The 21,320-nt window shown below is 36.7% G+C and overlaps 1 protein-coding gene across 3 annotated transcripts in view; it reads right to left on the bottom strand.

The window, feature by feature from the left end:
• Nucleotides 1-439: 439 nt before the first annotated feature.
• The window catches only part of LOC144604927 (RAD51-associated protein 1-like), a 33,965-nt gene continuing 13,084 nt past the window's right edge, over nucleotides 440-21,320 (bottom strand). Inside the window, exons 6-9 of one of the 3 annotated variants that reach the window (XM_078419818.1) lie at nucleotides 20,403-20,558; nucleotides 6,542-6,694; nucleotides 4,786-4,911; nucleotides 440-1,937 (exon numbers count right to left, since the gene is read on the bottom strand). In XM_078419818.1, coding sequence (XP_078275944.1) covers nucleotides 1,783-1,937; nucleotides 4,786-4,911; nucleotides 6,542-6,694; nucleotides 20,403-20,558 — 590 coding nt within the window. In that variant the 3' untranslated portion in view covers nucleotides 440-1,782. Of the gene's footprint in view, nucleotides 1,938-4,785; nucleotides 4,915-6,541; nucleotides 6,695-20,402; nucleotides 20,559-21,320 lie in introns of all 3 variants that reach the window. The other 2 variants (XM_078419817.1, XM_078419819.1) reach the window with 2 other exon arrangements.

Here is a 21,320-nt window from a genome sequence, read left to right on the forward strand (position 1 = left end):
AGAAGGGTCTCCCATTCCCTATCTCCTAGATGCTGCCTGACCTGCTGAGTTACTCCAGCATTTTGTGATACCATGCTTAATCTTTATTTTCTTTAAATAAGTAATTTAACTACATTTACCCAATTCCTTAAAAGGAGATTAAAACAAAATCAATATTAAGAAAACCTGAAAATCTGTTCTGATCATTGGTTATGTCAGAATATAAACCATTATTTTTCCATTCCCCATTGTCATGCACTGGCCAATAACCTTCCTTAATTCAGTATCAAAAACAAGGTGTCTGATCATCCAGCACATTTGCCTAATGGTGGTCCTTGCCACACATAAATGTACAGTTTTGTTTACCAATATAATTTAAATATTATCCATTAATTGAATAAGGTGCCATAATTAATGCAGGAGTTTTTTGCACCTTAAAAAAACACGATGCATTTCATGATTGTTACAAATATGTCTTTATTTTTAATTTTTACAATAGTTATTTTAATTTGAAAGTTGAAACTCTCTTAGGTGGAGACAAAAAAATGGCAACATGATTAAAAAAGACAGTGGGACGTTGCACCCAAACAATAAAGGGAGTTTGAATGTTAAGAAGTCACACTTTCTTCGTAAAAACAAATGGATAATGTATAAATATTAAGCATTAATAGTATTTTAATCCCAATTACATTACAATTTCCAAACATTGGATTAACAAGCTTTGTGCCAGAGCAGTTTTGCTTTGATGAATCACTTGGATAAAATTGCCGAGAGTAAGCCAAAGTTCTCATTATATAGACTGGTCTAGTGACAGCAGATATACTGTCTGCAAAAACAGATGTTGCAATTGTGCCTAGAAAGAGCGTGTTTGAAATTTCTAACCAGACAGAGGAAATCATCCTTCAATCTATGTTGTAAGAAAAGCCTCGAAGACCATACTGTAATGCACCAGCAATACCATGATCTCTTTAATATAAGAGCATCATGGAAAATTAGGTATTCACTGAGGTTCTTGCACCAATTGGATTCAGACCAAGTCTGTTCAAATTTAATTTACGGGCCTTAGGCCCAATGAAACTTCCACCTGGTATCAAATTTAACTATGATATTTAGTTTAGTTTAGTTTACACCATGGAAACAGGCCCTTCGGCCAACAGAATCCGCGCCAACAGTGATCCCCGCACACTTACACTATCCGACACACCCTAGGAACAATTTACAATTATACCAAGCCAATTAATCTACAAGCCTGTGCGTCTTTGGAGTGTGGGAGGAAACCGGAGATCCCGGAGAAAACCCACGCAGGTCAAGGGGAGAACGTACAAACTCTGTACAGACAAACACCTGTTGTCAGGATTGAACCCAGGTCTCTGGCACTGTAAGGCAGCAACTCTACCGCTGTGCCACTGTGCTGCCCTGTATGAATACATTTTCTGCACAACCTGTGCATTTGGTCTTGACTAAAAAAAACAGATACAAGATACCTCAAATCTTAGTGGAGAGTTTAAAGGTGTAGTCAATTTTGTCAATGTCTGATGGCTTTTACTTTGAAAAACAATGGTTAAGGCCTCTATATGTACAACATTATCAGTGTAGTTTGTGATCAAGATGATTTCCTCCACTCACTATTTTTTTTAAAATTAAGAACAAATTTTGAAAGAATTATATAGATAAATACAGTAACTTTGCAAAATAGTCTATGACAATAAAACATTTAAAAAAAAAACTAAAATATAGAAAACTAGATAACTATTACAGCAACTGAACATTAAGCTTCATTCTTATTACAGTAGAGAGCCATGTTCACCTATTGTCTGCACAGGGGTGTAAAGGTTTGATTTTAGCTAATCGAGAAAGACCTAATCGAAGGCCTTGGCTTGGACTTCTGACAGAAACTCTTTCCCGTGAAGCAATGCTGTTTTCAGTTGAGGCTGTAAAAGCAAATTGAACATTTCCAACTTTCAGAAAGTAGTCAGAAAAAAGGATATAATTTTAGTTGAAAAGATTACTTATATTCCTGAGACATGTAAAAAAAATCTTTTGATATAATTTTGACCTAGATTGCATTTGTTTTACATTGCTACTTTTAAGAGTGACAACATTAGAACACCACTTAGATAACCTTAATTTGAAGGCTTTCTCTTTAACATCAGTCATAAGGAGTTTAAAAGAGAGCAGCAGAGAAAAGCACATCCTTAACTAATTCAATGCAAATTTAACTGTTCTCAGATTCCATGTTTTAAAGGGAAATGTGAAACTTTTATACAGTACTATATATTTGTAAATCTAGTTATAAAGAGAAGGTACTTAATTGAAAACCAAAGAAGGATCTTGGACTTTGTAAATAATGGTACAGACTACAATGCTAAGAGGTTACTAGACCAAGTGGACCCGTTGGGCCCAAACCTCTCCTGCATTGGTGCAGCACCCTCTCCACCCCCCTCCTCCCCCACCCCCTCCCCTCTCCCCCTCCCCCCCAACTCCATCACCCTCACCTGCCCTTATCCTTCCTCCCCTCCCTCCCTCCCTAGGAGATAGATTTAAACTTAAAAATGTGAATAACTTAAAAAATATAACACCGATTTAGAAACATAGAAAATAGGTGCAGGAGTAGGCCATTCGGCCCTTCGAGCCTGCACCGCCATTCAATATGATCATGGCTGATCATCCAGCTCAGTAGCCTGTACCTGCCTTCTCTCCATACCCCCTGATCCCTTTAGCAAAAAGGGCCACATCTAACTCCCTCTTAAATATAGCCAATGAACTGGCCTCAACTACCTTCTGTGGCAGAGAATTCCACAGACTCACCACTCTCTGTGTGAAGAAATGTTTTCTCATCTCGGTCCTAAAAGACATCCCCCTTATCCTTAAGCTGTGACCCCTGGTTCTGGACTCCCCCAACATCGGGAACAATCTTCCCGCATCTAGCCTCTCCAGAGGTTCAATGAAACCTCTTCCATTAGCACCAAAGGGACGACGGTCTAAAATTGTCGCACTATCGTGTACCGTTTTGGCTGTAGTTCAGGAACAAACAAACAAACAAATGAGAGTTTGAGTATATAGATGACAAATCTTTATGAAACACTAATCCAGCTAAAGTTGGGGTGCTGTATCCATTTTGCATCATTCCACACTTTGGGAAAGATATTGTCTTGGAAATTTATGGGAGCTCTGATCACGTACTCTGCAAATAGCTGGCCTAATGTTATTTTAATTGACCAAGATTTATTGAACAGAAAGCAAGACAGCTTCTTCCTAGTTAAACCAGAAAGGTTGTGAACATGGACATTCCTCGATTTACGTAAGGGCTACATTTTGTAAACCCTTACCTAAGTCAGATTTTACACTGGTCATAATCATCTTAAAACTAGGAGGAAACAAAGACCCGCAGATGTTGGTTCAAGCACAAAATAACTGAATCAATCTGAAGGTACTGACCGAAACATCACCTATACATGTTCTCTAGAGATGCTGCTAAGTTACCCCAGCACTTCGTATAATTTCAACATAAAACTAGGTGGCGATGGCATGGTCTGCACCAGCAAGTCCTTCTTCACCAGCTTCTGCACCGCCCAGTTGATGCAGTTCATGTTGTTAACCCTGGCTGATATTGCTTTCTTCATGCCGCCTCCTCCTTTTTTCCCCCGGAGTTCAAGGTGGACGATGTTGGCGACGCCAGGGGAGAAGGAGGACGGCGCGGTGGAGAGGGGAGTGGATAAAGTGACAGCCAATAGGAGGAAGCAGCAGCTGGTGAGAGGGGAGGAAGCCCGACAGCGACTGTGCATGTCCTGTTGGTGGTGGTGGCCTGAAGGAAGAGCGTCGGCCAGGGGCTACAACGTGAGCCAAAACATCAGCCGTGTCAACCAGATGGTGCAGCTGCTGGTGAATACGGGCTTGCTGGTGCACCTTGTGGAAGATGTAGGTGACTCAATCAAGAGTTGCTCTCCACCGCTTCCCTTGTTCTCGCTCACCTTCCCAGTGTCGCACTGAGCCCAGGTGATGCTTTTATCTCTATGAAGAGGATGGGAAATTCTCGCCATCCTCCTTTGCAATAACACGGTTCGTTCAGGAAGCGGGACCATCTATTGTGAATTGTTTACGTAAGTGGGAGTTTACGTAATTTGTCTATTATGTAAGTACCTGTAATGTCCAGAAAAGGTAAAATAATCTTACTTTTTTTTACAGTCAGGAAGAGCAGACCCATTGTAGAATGAAATTCTTACATTTTTGATAATGGACTCCTCACTGATTCAGTCCGAGTCATTATAGTCAATGCCCAAAGTTGTGACATTGGGCAACTATAGCTAATATTTCAGTGCTGGCAACCTATCAAAGCTAGTTTGTTTGGTTTACAGGATATTGCTCTTATGTCAAATTCATGTAACTTCACCTTCACATTCAAATTCAGCACCTCCACTCATTGCAAGATGCACTCAATAATCCACAATTTGTATGACAATAATAACACACATATAACGTAATGCATGTTTTGTTAATTGGGCATTTTTATGTAAAGGTATATTAAAGGAAAATGCTGCTTAATTAAGTCACTTTCCATCTCCCAATTTCACCGCTAACTGGGGAATTAAATTATATTTAGCTATCCTGATCTTTGCTTTATTCAGAATCAATTTGCTAATATTTTAAGTCTAAACACCATTTATTTTATTTTCAAGGCAACCAAAATTGTTTCATGTTTTCTGAAAAAAGTATGATACTTTCAACTTGGGCCTTTCACTCTACATGTGTTTCTTTGGTATATTGTTCAATAAAATTCAATTTATTAGATAACACACAAACACATACCTGGTGGAATCCACATTGGCTTTCTTATTCCTGTGGAAGGACTTTGTGCTTGTGGTGATTTGGAGGGTGGTGGAGAAACTGGCATTTCTTTCACCACCAAAGGTTTGGTTTTTGCAGGAACTGCAGCTGCTGGGGGAAAATAAACTTGGTATACATATTATTATAATTTCATTGTTGTTAATCGTCCTTTCCTCTGACTCTATCATAGAAACATAGAAAAATAGATGGAGTGGGCCATTTGGCCCTTCGAGCCAGCACCGCCATTATCATCTAAAATCAGTACTCCTGCTTTTTCCCCATATCCCCATATCCCTTGTTTCCTTTAGCCTTAAGAGCTAAATCTAACCCTCTCTTGAAAAAGTCCAGTGAATTGGCTTCCACCGCCTTCTGTGGCAGAGAAGTCCACAGATTCACAACTCTCTGGGTGAAGAAATTGTCCTCATCTCGGTCCTTAATGGCCTTGATTACTACTAACTGATTTGCATTCCACAATTATTCTAGAGTTGAGTATTGTACAAATATTTCAGTAAGGATGTTAGTAAGCATACCACTGGGTGGCGCCGTCAGCGATGACAACTTTGCCAACAGTCTGTCTGTCTTTTCGTCTTTTTTGTTATTTTTAATGTGTTTTAAAAGTTTGTGTTAATGTTCTCTGTTTTGTTTGATGTGGGGGGTGGGAGAGGGGATCGGGGGAAACTGTTTTTCAATCTCTTACCTTGCCGGAGATGCGATTGTTTTCCGGATCGTATCTCCGGTCGCTCTGCGGCCTAACATCATGGAGCTGGGACTGACTTTGAGCCCCACCGCAGGGCAGTGGACTTACCATCAGAGTGTGCGATCCCTTGCCTGGGATCGATGCTCCAACTGCAACCTTTCGGACTTTAATGTCAAGGAGCTCGCAGTCTCGGGTATAGACCGATATCGGGAAGTTCCAAATCGCAGAAGGTTTTCGGCGCAGGGGAGATGAGATCCCCCCCCCCCCCCCAAATGCAGGAGCTTAATCGCCCTGATATGGAGGGCCTGACCGCCGGCTATAGGAGTCAAGATTGTCCCGTCAATGGAAGGCTCGAGGCCCCCGACCGCGGAAGGGAAGAGATTGAACTTTTTTTTGCCTTCCACCAGTGAGGAATGTGGAGGAGTCACTGTGGTGGATGTTTACGTTAAATGTATTTTGTGTTCTGTTGCTTTTTATTGGTATGACCATGGCAAAACAAATTCTTCGTATGTTGCAAAACATACTTGGCTAATAAAGTATGATTATGATTATAAGAAAATAACTGCAGATGCTGGTACATTATGATTATGATTATGATCTACAAAAAGCATGGTTAAACCTGTTCATTTGTAATGATCAAACAAATCTACCTTTATGTGTAAGGAACTGCGCATGCTGGTTTAAACCGTAGACACAAAAAGCTGGAGCAACTCAGCAGGACAGGCAGCATCTCTGGAGAGAAGGAATGGGTGATGTTTCGGGTTGAGACCCTTCTTCATACTGGATAGGGATAAGGGAAACGAGAGATATAGACGATGATGTGGAGAGATAAAGAACAATGAATGTAAGATATGCAAAAAAGTAACGATGATAAAGAAAACAGGCCATTGTAAGTTGTTTGTAGGGTGAAAATGAGAAGCTAGTGTGACTTGGGTGGGGAAGGGATAGAGAAAGGGAATGCCGGGGCTACCTGAAGTGAGAGAAATCAATATTCATACCACTGGGCTGTAAGCTGCCCAAGCGGAATATGAGATGCTGTACCTTTATCTTTGCTGTTTGATTTCAGGGCCTTTTCCTCCTTCTTCTTTGTTTGTATTTTGATCTGATTTTTTTGCTTGTTTTTCTTTGATGGGTTTTTAACAGAAAATTCCTCATCTGTATCTGCATTACTCTCATTGCTTTCTGATTCTTCAGCTGCACACAAAAAAATGTAGTATTAACCTCAGGTATATATGAACCAGAAATCACAACATCCGAGTTAATTGCCAAAATCATCTTAAAATTTTCAGTTATATTCTTATCCTGTGCTCTGGTCCAACCTTGTTCTTTTCCCAATGACGTTACCAGTTTTTACAAAAAAATCTAATTTCAACTCAAATATAGATTAATTTAGCTTCATCATGCAATATTATATTCTGTTCAAAATTCCTTTGTGCAAAAATATTCTCCTCCAAATTAGTCCTATTAGAACATTAGAAATAGAAATAGAGGTTGGGCATTTTGATGTTCATGTGTACTCACATTCAATAAAGTCATTAAAGATTTTATTTTACCTCTGCACCCATTTCTTGCATGAACCCCCCATATCTATTGATTACCTTAGAGTGATTAATCAATCTGTCAAATGGTTTTTACCAATGCAAACCTTGCTTTTGAGGATCTGTGCTCTTTGACGTCCCTGACTTCTCCACATAAAATAGATGGAAAATGCAGAAATGCTTGACACAATCTGTTGGTGCCCCACTCATGCCTAAATCATCTATCATTCGGTTTACTCTAATCCCCTGGGAGCAGAAAAGTGAATTTAGTTCAAGCTTTGATTGTGTTGCATATATCAAATGCCACGATTGAATAATTTTCTCACAGAATGTCTGAATAACATTAGATAGTTACGTTTCCATAAAACAAGTCACATAATGGCATCTGTCCTATATCAGGGTGATCAAAACTGAACATTATACCCCTAGTGCAGACTCCCCAATGTCTGTACAACTGTAAAATAATCTCAACTTTTATACTTATTTCTCTGACTAAATCTAGGTCTGCATGCCAAAAACCTTCTTCACCACCCTATCTACCTGCAATGCCACTTCAAGGGAACTATGTTCTTGTACTCCTATGTCCCTCTGCTCTGCAGCAATCCCCAGGGCTCCAAAATACAACACCTCAAACTTATCTGAATTATACTCCATGTGCCATTCCTCGACCACTTGTCCAGCTGCTCAAGATCCCACTGTAATTCTTGATAACCATTTTAACTGTCTACGATACCACCTATTTGAATGTCATTTGCAAACTTAATAATTATGCCTTCCACATCTTCTTTCACATCGCTGATGAATTGTTCTATTGTGGCTTTATCTCAGCTTAGAGTACTTCAAGACCACAAAAATCTGGGTTATAAAATTTGTAGCAGTTTTGCTCTACAATCTTTTCTGCCATGGAATAGTTCATTAGAAAATCTATGGTGCATCTGCATGGTAATGTTGCACTGAAGAGCAACGGATTTGATTTTGGCAGTGATATATTATAAAACTTAGTGTTTAAGCTTCATAGTTTAAAGAAGTAAGTATCTACTAGGGATATATAGAACAATGGCCCACAATTTGTGATCAGGTATTCACGCATTTTAAATGCATTATGGTCAGAACCAGAACAAGCTTCAACCACAAAATAGCTTTAAAAATCTCTGGCAGCATGTCAATTCATAAAACTGACCATTACAACTGTCAAAAAACTTTAGGCTGCTTTCAGACATTCTGAACCAATGAAAAAACATCAAAAGCCGTTCAAATTAACAGGAATTTTCAAAAAGTATTTAAAATGTTAATCGAAAACATTCAAATAATTTAAAGCTATTTCTTGTTTTATTCCATTGCAACTGTTTCCCCTCACAACTTTTCCCACTGAAATCAATGCTGAACTTCCTGCATGAAGTCCCAGCTGGTGCAAGCTGTTCATACTGATTCACAACAGCAGATAGCTATTGTGAAAGTACTAGACGTAGATAGCAGTAATTTTCAAACTTCCACATTGTGCAGCAATTTTGAGGTTGCACTGAGTTTTGTAGGATAATGTCAACCTTTTGGATGGCCTGGAAAAATTCTCTCAAAACCCAGATCATTAATTGGCCTGTATAACAGGAATTAATCGTAAAATTCTGGGTTCCTGGGCTATCGTTTAACAGGGGGAGGGATCCTGGAAGCAATTTCAGAAGAATAATACGCACTTGGGTGAGGAAAGAGGTAGGTTATTACACACATTTGGAAGGAGGAAATAAGGTTAGAAAAAATGGCCAAAAAAGCTGCTTAATACATTTATAACAAATCTAGGAAATAAAATCTGCAGGCTGAGGTACCGATAGATATGTGGGATTATGATATTGTGCCTATTAAATAAACAGCATAAAGAAGAATAGGATTGAGAGTTGAGTCATTCCCGTAACACATTTTTCAGATCATATAGAGAAGCATAAAGGTGCAAGACTATTGGTCAAAGTAACGATGACAGGTGTGAGGATAGATGCTAGAAAGATGAACAAATAAAGAAAAAAATGTGATATTTGAATTAAAGGACAAGCCAGAGGGAGATAAAAATTCAAGTAGGTAGGCAAATTTCTGGGAAGTGCAAAGTTGTATTGCAATCATACTAAAGGATATGAGCTTTATTAACACTAATTAAAGGGGACTACAGCTACTTAGAGATAATTTCGTATCAGTGTAGTGGGAGACATTCAAGGAGATAGTGAGAGTGCAGACCAACTGCATTCCCACTAAGGAACGGATTGGGACATCACATACCACACTAGATGTCGATGTAGTGCAATACATAAAAAGGAAGCATACGTCAGATGCCACAGGCCTTTTACTGAACAAAGCCAAGTGGAGTATAGATAGATAGGAAATCAAGGAAGATATGTATATACAATCAAAGAAAATGAATGACAAAATATTAGTAAGCAAAATCAAGAAAATCTCAAGATACCTAAAGGGAAAACAAATGGGTGGGGTCGAACTTATATGAAACCAAAAAATAATTGGATGGAGGATGCAGATAACATGATTCTAAATGAATAGTATTTTTCTTCAAAAAAGAGTAAAGCATTCTGGTTAAAGTGAAAATAAAGTGTGTAATATTAACTATAATGAATTTAGAAAGAATGAATAAGCCTCTCTCCACCCCCATGCACAATGACATTGACAGTGCAGAAGGTCTTGTCATTGTTGCTGGCTTCTCTCAACCAATTCCAGCTGGGGAAGAGTGAAGGGTGCATGCACAACATCATTTTTGGGCAGCAGCAAGAAAAATCTGGGCCTTTTTATAATTACTAACTCAAGTGTTGTAGCTAGGACAGGCAAAAAAGATTGCCTTTATTCTGGCAGTTTGCCCTCTTAAATAATGCTACGTCTGAATTTATTCACAAAATGCTGGAGTAACTCAGCAGGTCAGGCAGCATCTCGGGAGAGAAGGAATGGGTCACGTTTCGGGTCGAGACCCTTCTTCAGACTGAGTAAGGGTCTCGACCCGAAACGTCACCCATTCCTTCTCTCCCGAGATGCTGCCTGACCTGCTGAGCTACTCCAGCATTTTGTGAATAAATACCTTCGATTTGTACCAGCATCTGCAGTTATTTTCTTATGCTACGTCTGAAATTGTGCCAGTGCTTATGACAGATTTTTTTCTGTCAATATTAGACAACAATTTAAGTTACAGCTCACATTATTGGAATGCTTCTGTCCGAAAAGGCTTATCTCATGGAATTCTACTTATAATTAACCCTCTAAAAGAGCATTCATTCAATATTATGTTGTATATAGATATTTTAAGATGCTTCTAAAATCAATTTTCAGTCAAATGAAACCTACAATAACACCACAAGCACATCTGTCCAATAACATACTCATCAATACAGAAATAGCTTCTGGTAATGGTTTCACTGGTTAAAATGTCAAATACTGCAGGAAACAAAACATTTGTATACATAGATTTTATTAAAATGGTCTGCAATTTAAATTCTACCTTTGCTTTTTAAAAAAGAAGCTGACATGGTGGAAGTGACCAGTGTAGGGGGAAAAAAGTGGCTTTACAGTCTGTGCGCACAATTTTAACACTTTGCATATGAAGCAAGGAGAGATCAAAGTCCATTTCTCACTCTTCAAGTGAACCAGAAAATGACCAGTGTAGCTGTATCGTATCCATGGCCTCTCTGAATATTCCAATATGTTGCTACGTTTGTGTTGCAGGATCACATTTTCTGTACAGATTTAATTTAGATTCAATCAACACAGGAGATTTTCACCCCTTCATTCTGGGGTGATCTTGAACCCACGTTGCAGAGTGTATGGAAAACCTTAAAAAGGCACTTCAGCAGTCAATTCAGCAGTTTTAATTAACCATTAGTGCTGAGAAGTTTCAATGATTTTCTAGGAAACCTTTATTTCATCATTTACCAACTAAAAAGCTCACTTGTAACTGTTTTAACCTTGACCACTCCTGCAGAATCCTAGACAAATGTTTCAGCAATCTCAACAGGAAGTTACCGGTAGTTTTTATCAGAGCAAACAATTTATCTTAAATTACTTCTGACCAGTGGATGGTGTGATCTTGGTTCAAGGATAGGTTTAGACCTTCATTCCACTCTCCATAAAGGAGGTAATTTGAAATTTTGCTGCTCATCCCCGAGCTTGCTAACCTACATTGTCTACTGGTTAAGCAACAACATGATCATAAAATTCTATTCCTTTTTTATTGCACCTCAATTTCTCTGTAATCTCAAGAGCCTTGACCTGTCAAGATATTTGTGCACTTCCCATTATGTTGCTCACCCCAAATTAAATTGCTTCATTATTGGCAGCCGTGTGGCCACTTGGCAAAGGTCCAGAGCTTTGGAATTTCTTTGCAAAATGTCTGCCCCTATACATGTTCCTTCAATGCTCCAGCACCTTGAGAGATATTTTGCTACTTTAGATAAATGGAAATTGTTTTTGCATTGGCACCTAAACTAAAAAAGCTCAATTTTAAGAGTGAACTTAAAGTAGGTTAATTCACTCCGTGAGTGTGACTATTTTGAGAGAGTGAGTGTCTTTTGCTCTAATTTTTTTACAAAGAAACATTTTTAGAAAATGAAGTTGAGTTGAAAGTAACACATAAAACTCTGCGATCTTTCAATCGAGTGTGAACAAATATATTGTTCCGACCAATTTAAAATTTCCCTTGGATCTATTAACGTTGTCTAAAATTAGATTTGTTATAGCATAAAAGTATATGCAAAGCTGAGATTTTTTGTAAGAACAATCCAACCAAACCCAAAGCCCAACAATTTCTCTTTAGTACTTTGACCTGACCTTTCCTGTCTCTCAAAGATCTATCACATTACACCTCGCTTTTTCTGTTCCAAATTCTAACAAAGTGAATAATGGGTTAAAGCTATATTTATTTTTTGAGCACAGTATCAGGTGGTTGCAGTGTACAGTCAACAGACCTTGGACGTGCTGCTGATGAACTAGTCCGGCTTTCTGCAAGGTGCAATGACAATATACCTTTGCACAAACTATACCCACGTGAGCTTTGCTGACATCTGCTATAACAGTGGGCCAAGATTCCAAATGGATTATTAAGGGATGCAAACTTAAATCCGTTCATTTCAGTTCAGTTTTCCACAGGAAGGAATCCAACATATTTCCTATATGATCTATTCCTTTTGGTATCAGATGCCACGGCCCGTAAACAGATTTGCATTAATGCAAAATTTGCTGTATTACAGCAGGTTTCCTTGGATATCCCACTTTATGATAGCAGGTTTTGTTAATGCGAACTGTTTTGTTAATATTCTTAGGCAAAGCAATTTCACAAATATTCAATTAAAAAAAGGCTAGCGAGTCATTTTTCTTGAGTAACTAGACTAAAATTTGGTGGGTTATTGAATACCGTGATAGGAAAGTAACAAATAATGGATTGATAAATTTGAAAATAACTTCATTATTTCTGCAATTGGTTCAGCAGTGTCCAAACATCATTTTTCACAAACTCAAAAGGATTTTACTGGATCAGAAATCAAACATCAAAAATAATTACTTATTTTGGACTTTTCCCTCTTGGGTAATATAAAATGAGGCAACGGATGAAAGATAACATTTATTGTTTAAATCAGATAACTGTATACATTATCATCGATTCAAAGCCATGCTTTGTGTAGACATTGGTGCATACTTCGTCCAAATAAAAGATAAGGAAATTATGTGTCACTGTTGGAAATAGATATTTATGGGCACCTCTGAAGGTTTAACAATTATGAAAATGCAATATAATAGTTTAATTTAGGGATGGGAATGATTTGCAACCGTACAAAAATGCGGATCTAACCAACCAACTACTTATTAAAATGAATCATTTACTAAACTGGCCTTGAGCACCTTAAATTAAGTTACTGAATATTCATCACGTCTGATTATTCCTTTGTTATTTTTAAAACAATGTAAAATGTCAAAATGAATGCACATACTTGTCTGCAATAGCTAACCACAGGATGTCAAACACAGGAGAAGGATATTTGAGTTAACTTCCAACAGCAATAATTTTTTTTAACCTTTATCCTTCCTTGTATGGCAGTTTTGAAATCAATAACCTTCATGTCACTGACTCCTCAACCACAAGAAATACTTTCTTTCATTGCATCATATCTTTTATTAAATAAAATCCTCAGTACCATCTTGACAGCAGGAGGAACAATACCAATGCTCATATTTTCTCACACGAGCTGATATTATAATGTATTCTGTAGCTTTAGTGTCCTTACAACTTGCACATAACAGTATAACAGTATAACAGAGCTTTATTTGTCGTTCGGTACCGAAGTACCGAACGAAACTACATAGCAGTCATAGAAAAAAAAAAGAACACAAGACACATAACCCCAACACAAACGTCCATCACAGTGACTCCAAACACCCCCTCACTGTGATGGAGGCAACAAAACTTCCACTCTCTTCCCCTCGCCCAAGGACAGACAGCTCGTCCCCGACCGACCCGCACAGTCCCCGCACCGGGCGCTGAAACTACATAGCAGTCATAGAAATCGCTAGTCAGCCGCTGCCGTGGCACCCTAACTGTGGTCTAAAGATTGTTTGGTATGATTACATTTTTCCTCTTGAACCCCATGGTTCCTATTGTAAAGAAAGTCAACGCATTTTATGATCTGTTAATTTAAAGGAATTGCAATGTAAAAAATTTGAAATTTTATGCTTATTTGTTTCTCCCGCATTCGATACATTATTCTTTCTCCATAAGTAGCTTCTCTCGTTTATGTGACACATCTGTGTCCTCTTAAAATCAATTGGTAATATTTCCCAAATCTCAGTGCTATAACTATATCTTCATTTCATATCTTCCCAGTCTATATTTTTAATTTATACTTTTTTTATATAGAATTAAACAGATTCAAAACTGGCAAATTATACATCACTTCACATCCTGCTTCAAACTGAACATAACATTAACCCCAACCCCCCATTACTTTTTGCCAACTAACTTTCATGCTATTTTGGTAAATTTCTTGCATGCTACATGTTTGACTTTTTTTGTATTCAGTCCCCCAATCAAGATCTTTGGATTACTCCACAATGAAAACGTAGCCTTTTCTGTTGCTTATATTTCCTGCTAAATGCATGTTTTATCTAACTGCAGTAACATTTTCTTCTATTATTTTCTGCCTCTTATCCTTAACTGCCCTCAGAATTACTTGAACACTTTTCTTCAACTACCACTTTTGGTGGAGCACTCCAAGTTCTCATGATCTCTAGAAAAAGATTTTTTCCTGAATTCCTGACTGAATTTCTTAAATGATCATCTAATATTGCAAACCCTGGTACCAAGCTACCCTGGCAAAAACATTATTAGATCACCTTCAAACCTTCCCTTTTCAAGAGCAAATAATCGTAGACAATTCAGTTGATTGTGCTAAGTATATCTTCTTAGATTTGGTATTGTCATTGTGACGAGTTGGGGAGAAGATGAAGGAGCATGCACCAACTATGTCTAAATATTGGAAAGGGATTTATAGACTGGCAAGACACAGTGTGCTGTGAGTTTTGAATTTCTTTATTCTGTCATCAAAACCATCTGTCTAAGTTGGAACTCTTGCCTGCTAGTTTTGAAATTTTGACAGAACAATGTAACATATCACAAGGACATCTTGCCAGTTCACAGGAGAGCAACATACAGAGGAGTGCTAGAAAAATACTGTATATGTTCAGATGGGTCTTTTGGGGATTTCAGTGATGAATCTAAGAAAAACATCAAGTACAAGACTGGAATTTTAAGAGAGAGCGATGCAATTAATCACATTTTTTAAATACTAGGAAGGTCTGTTTATAGTTATTCCTAACACTGGAGATCTGGAAATACCAATTTTTATAAAACCATTGTTCAACCATTAGCCCGAGGCCTGATTGAAAAAGTCGAAGATTGGAAAAAAAAGTCTTAAGTTATTTTTAGAAATGCATTTAGTTCAATTTCCTTTCTTTCACTGTTAGCTTTTCCTGGTTCAGGTTATGTTGTTTTTATTGAGGAAGTTATTAAAGTAATGGAAGTCAGGAGCCCAGTTAATAGTGTATATTTTGATTTTCAAATAGCCTTTGACGTCATAATGTACAAAATCTACAAAACAGGTCGAGTCCTGTGGGACTGGCAAGCATATATTGTGTTGAACTGGTAATATTCCCATAGACACAAAGTAATTATAAATGGTAGTGGTTCCGTGTGATGTGGGAGACCCAGTCACTAGTGAGGCCCCTTGGGTAGGGGAGAGAAACCACGTGTTCATCAGGCAGAGTGGTAACAAACGGGGAAAGCCTAGATGCACGAGTTACGAAAGGTCCATAACCTACAGGACAGCAGCAAAAGCAAATTCAGTGATGGAATACATTGTTTTGAATATAATCGTCTGAGCAAAGTAAAATGTGTAAAAGGCCTTAACAGGGTCTCATGGCCTCACATTGCAAGAAAGAGAAATGTAGACTATTTCAGATTTTGAGAATAATTAAAAGGATTATAATTTGGGAGGGATAATTACTACAGCATGGAATTAGGTTAGAAGCTAAAAGGTATTGGCCTTGGAAAGTTATTGGCCTTGGAACAAATTGGAATGCAAAGCATTCAAAAGGGAGTTGGAGGAGTTACTGTGAGCTTAAAGTACAACATGCCATAGAAAGGCTGCATCACCTGGTAGCCAACATCCATTGGTTTATGCAGGTGGGGAAAATGTCCTAGTTTGTCTTAAATTGTCATTGGTTTAGGTTTTTCAGCCTTCCCTAGACACTGTAAAACAGTCAACCCACATGTGGGAAATGGAGCAGGATGATGTGTAAATCAAAACATATCAATAAAGTCTTCTTTATTTTCATATATCATAAGTAGTTTCTAATTGAGAATACTCTAGTCTGTCCATTAAATTGTCAATTTTGACTTGTTACTATATAATTCAACAAAATGCAGTAATGTAGTTAGGCAGAAAAATACTTTACCTTACTTAGAAGTACAGTTTATGGTCATCTGCAACAGAAAGCATTGTTTTCTGCTATGCATTGAGAAACAACCTATTCAGATTTACTGTACAAGTTTGTTCTGAAGAAATAATTAAGGAACCACATTTACCTCAGCCGAAGTTACTTTTCAAATATGTGGGATTTGTATAACATTACACGATGAATGAGATTAAATAAATCAAAAGAATTTCAATATCCATCTAACCACACCTCTGAAAAAAGAGCTCTATGACAACACCTTTGTGGAGAGAATTACTCTGGGCAAAGGAAATGAGCCAAATGAAAAAAATTAAAAAGGACTGAGATATGTCATAAATTTGCAACCAGTGCATTTTAGTTGTTTTTATTTAGTTCATAGTACGTACAGGTAATGTCTGGTGATCCATGTCATGGGACATAGTATGGAAAAATACCACTTAAAATAGACATTCTAGATAAGTCTACAATTTTATTTGGACTTTTAAAAAAACTGAAAATAATTTGACTAAGGTAAAAATAAACGTAGGCTCATTTAAAATATTTTTTTTACATTTTTCACAATTCAAAACTATTGGCATAAGCGAGAAATGTCAAGGATCTTGAATCTTGAGCACATAATGAAACTTCTCTGCAGTGTTGAGGGATTGCACAAGTGAAAAATAATTTTCAGATTGTAACATTAAACTAAGGAGTATCCATTTCTGAACTAGGGAGAATATAAATGTCCATAATGCACTATGTGAAGAAAAAATGGATTTTTCTCAGCTTTATTTATTCCTGAACTAACATTGTTAAGATTGTAAATGTGCTCGGGTATCCCATTGCTATTTGTGGCAGAAAAGTACAAAAACTGACTTCTCTTCCCTCCTATATTACCACATTGACCACCCTTCAAATTTACTTGATCATTTATAAAGTGCATTTATAGATCGTGCAGCAATGAAAGTTAATATATAAATGCAAAACCTTTCTTCTATTTTAAATGTTTCATTTTCTGTATCAATTGTGAAACTGATAAGGAAACATGTGTTTTTCTTTTTAAAATTATTTTTAAACTTATTAACTTTGAATAATTTTTAATTTTGTTTGCTTTTTATTCTACTCCATACAATACTCCAATGCGCTTTACCATTACACGTTTGTTTAAAATACCAGTGACCATCAAGCAAGTACTTAAAATGTGGACATCACAGCAATGGAACAAAATTAATTCCAAAAGAAGCAATTTCTATTACTAATACTTTTAAAACAATTATAATCAGCAATTGTGACACCAATCTGAGAAATACTTCAAGCTGAACAATGTGTCAGGTATCTAATGCAATGAAAGGTGAGCTGTTAAATTATTTCATTGGTTTAAAAAAAATGAACATTCACAAATGGCTCATTTTTTCTTATGAGAATCAAATCTTGAGGCTGAGTTTGACCACATTCTGATTCCAACAACACTGACCTTCCTCTCACTCTTTGTGTAAATACCCACCCAGTACGTGCAGCCAAACATGCCCAGGAATGGATTGATTGCATCTTTATTTAGACTTACATTTAAATACTTTTCCAGGATGTTACATACTAACCATCATTAAAAATATTGCAATTTAAATGAATTTAAACCAAATAAATAATAGATAAGTAGAGCTGGGACAAGGTTAAAACCATTATTTTTCCTTGACCGAAAACACTTTGAAGTGCAATTGTTGTTGACGTCTTTAAAAACGAGTTTTTGTACTGAATTAACTTTGGCTCTACATCATGAGCCATATACACAGAATGCAATGAGATTTGTGATAGTTAACAGCTAAAACCCACCACAAGATCAAATGAAGAAATGGTATATTGACCAGCCCCCAGTTTTGTTTTATTTTTTCCCAGGACATGGATGTCACTGGCTGTGGCAGCAGTTAATGCCTGTCCATTATTGTTGCTTGTCATAGAAGGACTATACTGGGAAAATTTTCATCCCTGAATGACACGAGTGAACTTGATTGGATTTTACAATAATGTAATTAAAAATCTGGATTATTTAATTATTTGAATTTAAATTCCCCAGCTGCTCTATTGGGATTCTGACTCATGTCTCTGGAATAATGGTCCAGACCTCTGGTTGCTTATCCAACAACAAAACCAGCACTCTGCCATTTCTGATTGAAACTGATGAAGTGAGACATAAGAGGTTGAGTATTGCATGCTAATATACAATTATCATAATTATTGCGGGTAAAGTGCAGGTGTCAATTTTAAATTACTACACTTTGTAAGCTTAACTTTAATTAATTGTTTATTTATTATTTTTGCTTTTGAATAACTTAATAAACTTTATAAAGTTAAAATCCTACATCTTCATAAGATCTATCATGTTGGAGAAGTTCCAAGGGTGAATGTGGGCAAGGCAAGCAACAGAAATGATCTCCTTCCCCAAAACCACGTCATTTCCTGACAAGGACATGCCACTTTAAATGAAATGTGTGTCTTTGAACTGTAACCCAAGAGATCAAATTACCACAACTTCCCAAAATGATTTTTTTATTAAAAACAACTAATAATGTACTCCTCTAAAGTATGGCTAAGATTTTGCAACCAGCATGAAGCTATATAATTCGCAGATGATTTTGGGTAAAAGCTGCCTACAAAGGTCGGGATATCTATGTGCTATGGATATCACCTGCTAGCTCACTTCATTTCATTGGGTGTCCAAGAATCTAGTAGTATGTCATCAAGCTGGTTATTAAACACTCCGTCCCATTCAAACCAGGAAAGAAATCACAGCTATCTAAATTAATTTTATAAACATTAAAAAAATTTGCAAAGATTAAAACATACACAATAGACTCAGGTAGAACAGATTAATCATACACAGCTTAAAATGCTTTAAATTTTGAAATATTTATACTAGGGAATTATATCCATATACATTATATATATATATATTTATTTATTATTAAGGTAGCTTTCATAGAGCCAGTGATTTAACTAAGCTGCAATCCTGCCCTGGTACAGCGTTACTCAAATAACAAAAGAAAACATTGTCAGATATTTTTAAATTACTGATTTGTAAATATTTTAAGCAGCTTCAAGATTTCCACATTAAGTTTTGTATGTGTGGCAATCCTTGCACGGTTGTCATTTTCAACTTGTTATTTACTAAAATTGTAAAAATCAAAACCAAAGATTGGAATATCCACATGCCATTATGTCAGAATTTGAAAATATCACAAACAAACTTTTTAATATGTAATATGTTTTCCCAAGGAGAATGACAATCCATATTTATAGGATTTTGAAACAGTCATGATTAAGAACCAACAAATTATTTCCAGAATACTGTATGTAATTTGAAGGTGAACCTGTAGAGAGTGTTGTTCCATTTACAATTTCCCTTGTCCTTCTCGGTAGCTGAGCTTGCACATTTGGCAGGCACTCTCCATGTAATGACAAGATTTTATATTACATCCTGTAGATTTGTCCATTGCTAGTTGAGGAAGATTTTGTGTTCTAAAAATATTGAGCTTTGAGTGATGCTGGAACTGACATTTCTAATACTAAACCGAGCATACGGCCAAAGACCAGGGTCTTTTCTTTACTTGGTGGATTCAGAAATCCTGTGGCATCATGAGAAATGAACTGAATTTGCTGAAAACTGATTTTTGCGATGCTGCAGATGTTGGGAATAGGCCACCTTGGATTATCTATTTAGCATTCATGCTGAGGATTGAAGGAAATTCTACAGCAATGGCTTTTGCACCTATACCTTGGCTTCTGAGATTGTGAATTGTGGATGCTCCTGGAACCACCTCTTCCTTTTAGCTGATTTAACGTCTGCCACCTTTCATGACTGGATATTGCAAAACAGATTAGATCCCTTGATGATGTGACTGTTGTCTCAGTAGTGTACTCATTCCAAGGTTCAAGCAGGCATGTATCTTTATATCTGCATTTAAATCTTTAAGTGAAGTTCTAAATAATTTTAGTTAACCTTAGGTTTCTTTGGGTATTTAAAATTGTGCATTTCAAATTGCTTCCTTTATTCACTTAATGTTTTTAAAAAAGGTTCATTAATAAAGTCATAGAGTCGTAGAGTTTTACAGCATAGAAATGCACCCATCAGTCTACCGCATCTATGCTGACCATTCTGTCTACCTATGCTACATGATCCACGTTAGCATCATGTCCTTCTGTGCCTTTCCTATTTATGTCTGTCCAAATACCACCTCAACCTGATAATTGCATCTGGTTCCACCACCTCAAAGGTGAACACAAATATTAATTTAACAAGCGTAAAGCAATTGACTGTTTTTTTAAAAAGCAATCATTACTATAAATGTATGGGATTTTTAATACATTTTCACGTTCATTTATATTTCATAGAAACATTAACCACTTACTTGTCACATAGTCTTGTTCACTTTCAGAATCCTTTTCACATTCACCGTCACTACCTCGATCATCAAGTATTTTCCTCTGTTTTAACATAGCTCCAGATGCTGCTTGTCTCTGTCTAGGCCGTACTCCTTCATTTTCAGCAGTAGTATTATCTATGCCTATTGAGAAAGACCCGTTATGGATTACAATAGTCATTATTCTCATTAATATGCAGAAAATATCATCCAATAGTTTATAATTCATAAAATAAAAATGTTATCTCTACCATACATTTAGCCTCTACCATATTTCTACACTTTTTTTGGTCATATTTCAAGTGTTTCACATTTTGAGCTTTTATCATAAAGTAAAAATATTCAAAGCACTAAAATATCAGAACCATTGCAACTTAATAATCAATCAAATAAATTATAACTCCATGATTCTATCCTGGAGTTTAATTAGCAATCAACCCTTTGCAGATATTTCCCTGCTACCTTCAATCCAATTTATTAAAATGCAACCAATTGGTTCTATGCTATTGATATCCTAACTTTGCCGTGGTGAATTGCTGTGATTTGGGATTGTCAAACTATTTTCCTCATACATTGATGAAGAAAGGTAAGAAGGTAAATTCCTCAATGTTTCTAACTATTTGAATAGTTTTTCCTTTTTGGGTTTGGTACAATAAAGTGCATTAGATGGAAGTAAAAAAATGTTAGAGAGATATATTTCTCATATTTTTCTAATATTTCTTAATGTCAGAGACATTTAAAACACTAACAACAATATAAGCTTTTATTATGTTTTGCCAGTTATCAGGAGATTTTGAGGCAGGGCTTCTTCTTTGTGTTATTAAAGACCCTGCCACTTTCAGACCTTTCAAAATAGGACTCCTGATTCGTTTGGCAAGTTCAAGTCTTGGATAACCAAGGGCGCAC

Source organism: Rhinoraja longicauda, chromosome 23 (assembly GCF_053455715.1).
Source record: "Rhinoraja longicauda isolate Sanriku21f chromosome 23, sRhiLon1.1, whole genome shotgun sequence".
NCBI classification, from domain to species: Eukaryota; Metazoa; Chordata; class Chondrichthyes; order Rajiformes; family Arhynchobatidae; genus Rhinoraja; species Rhinoraja longicauda.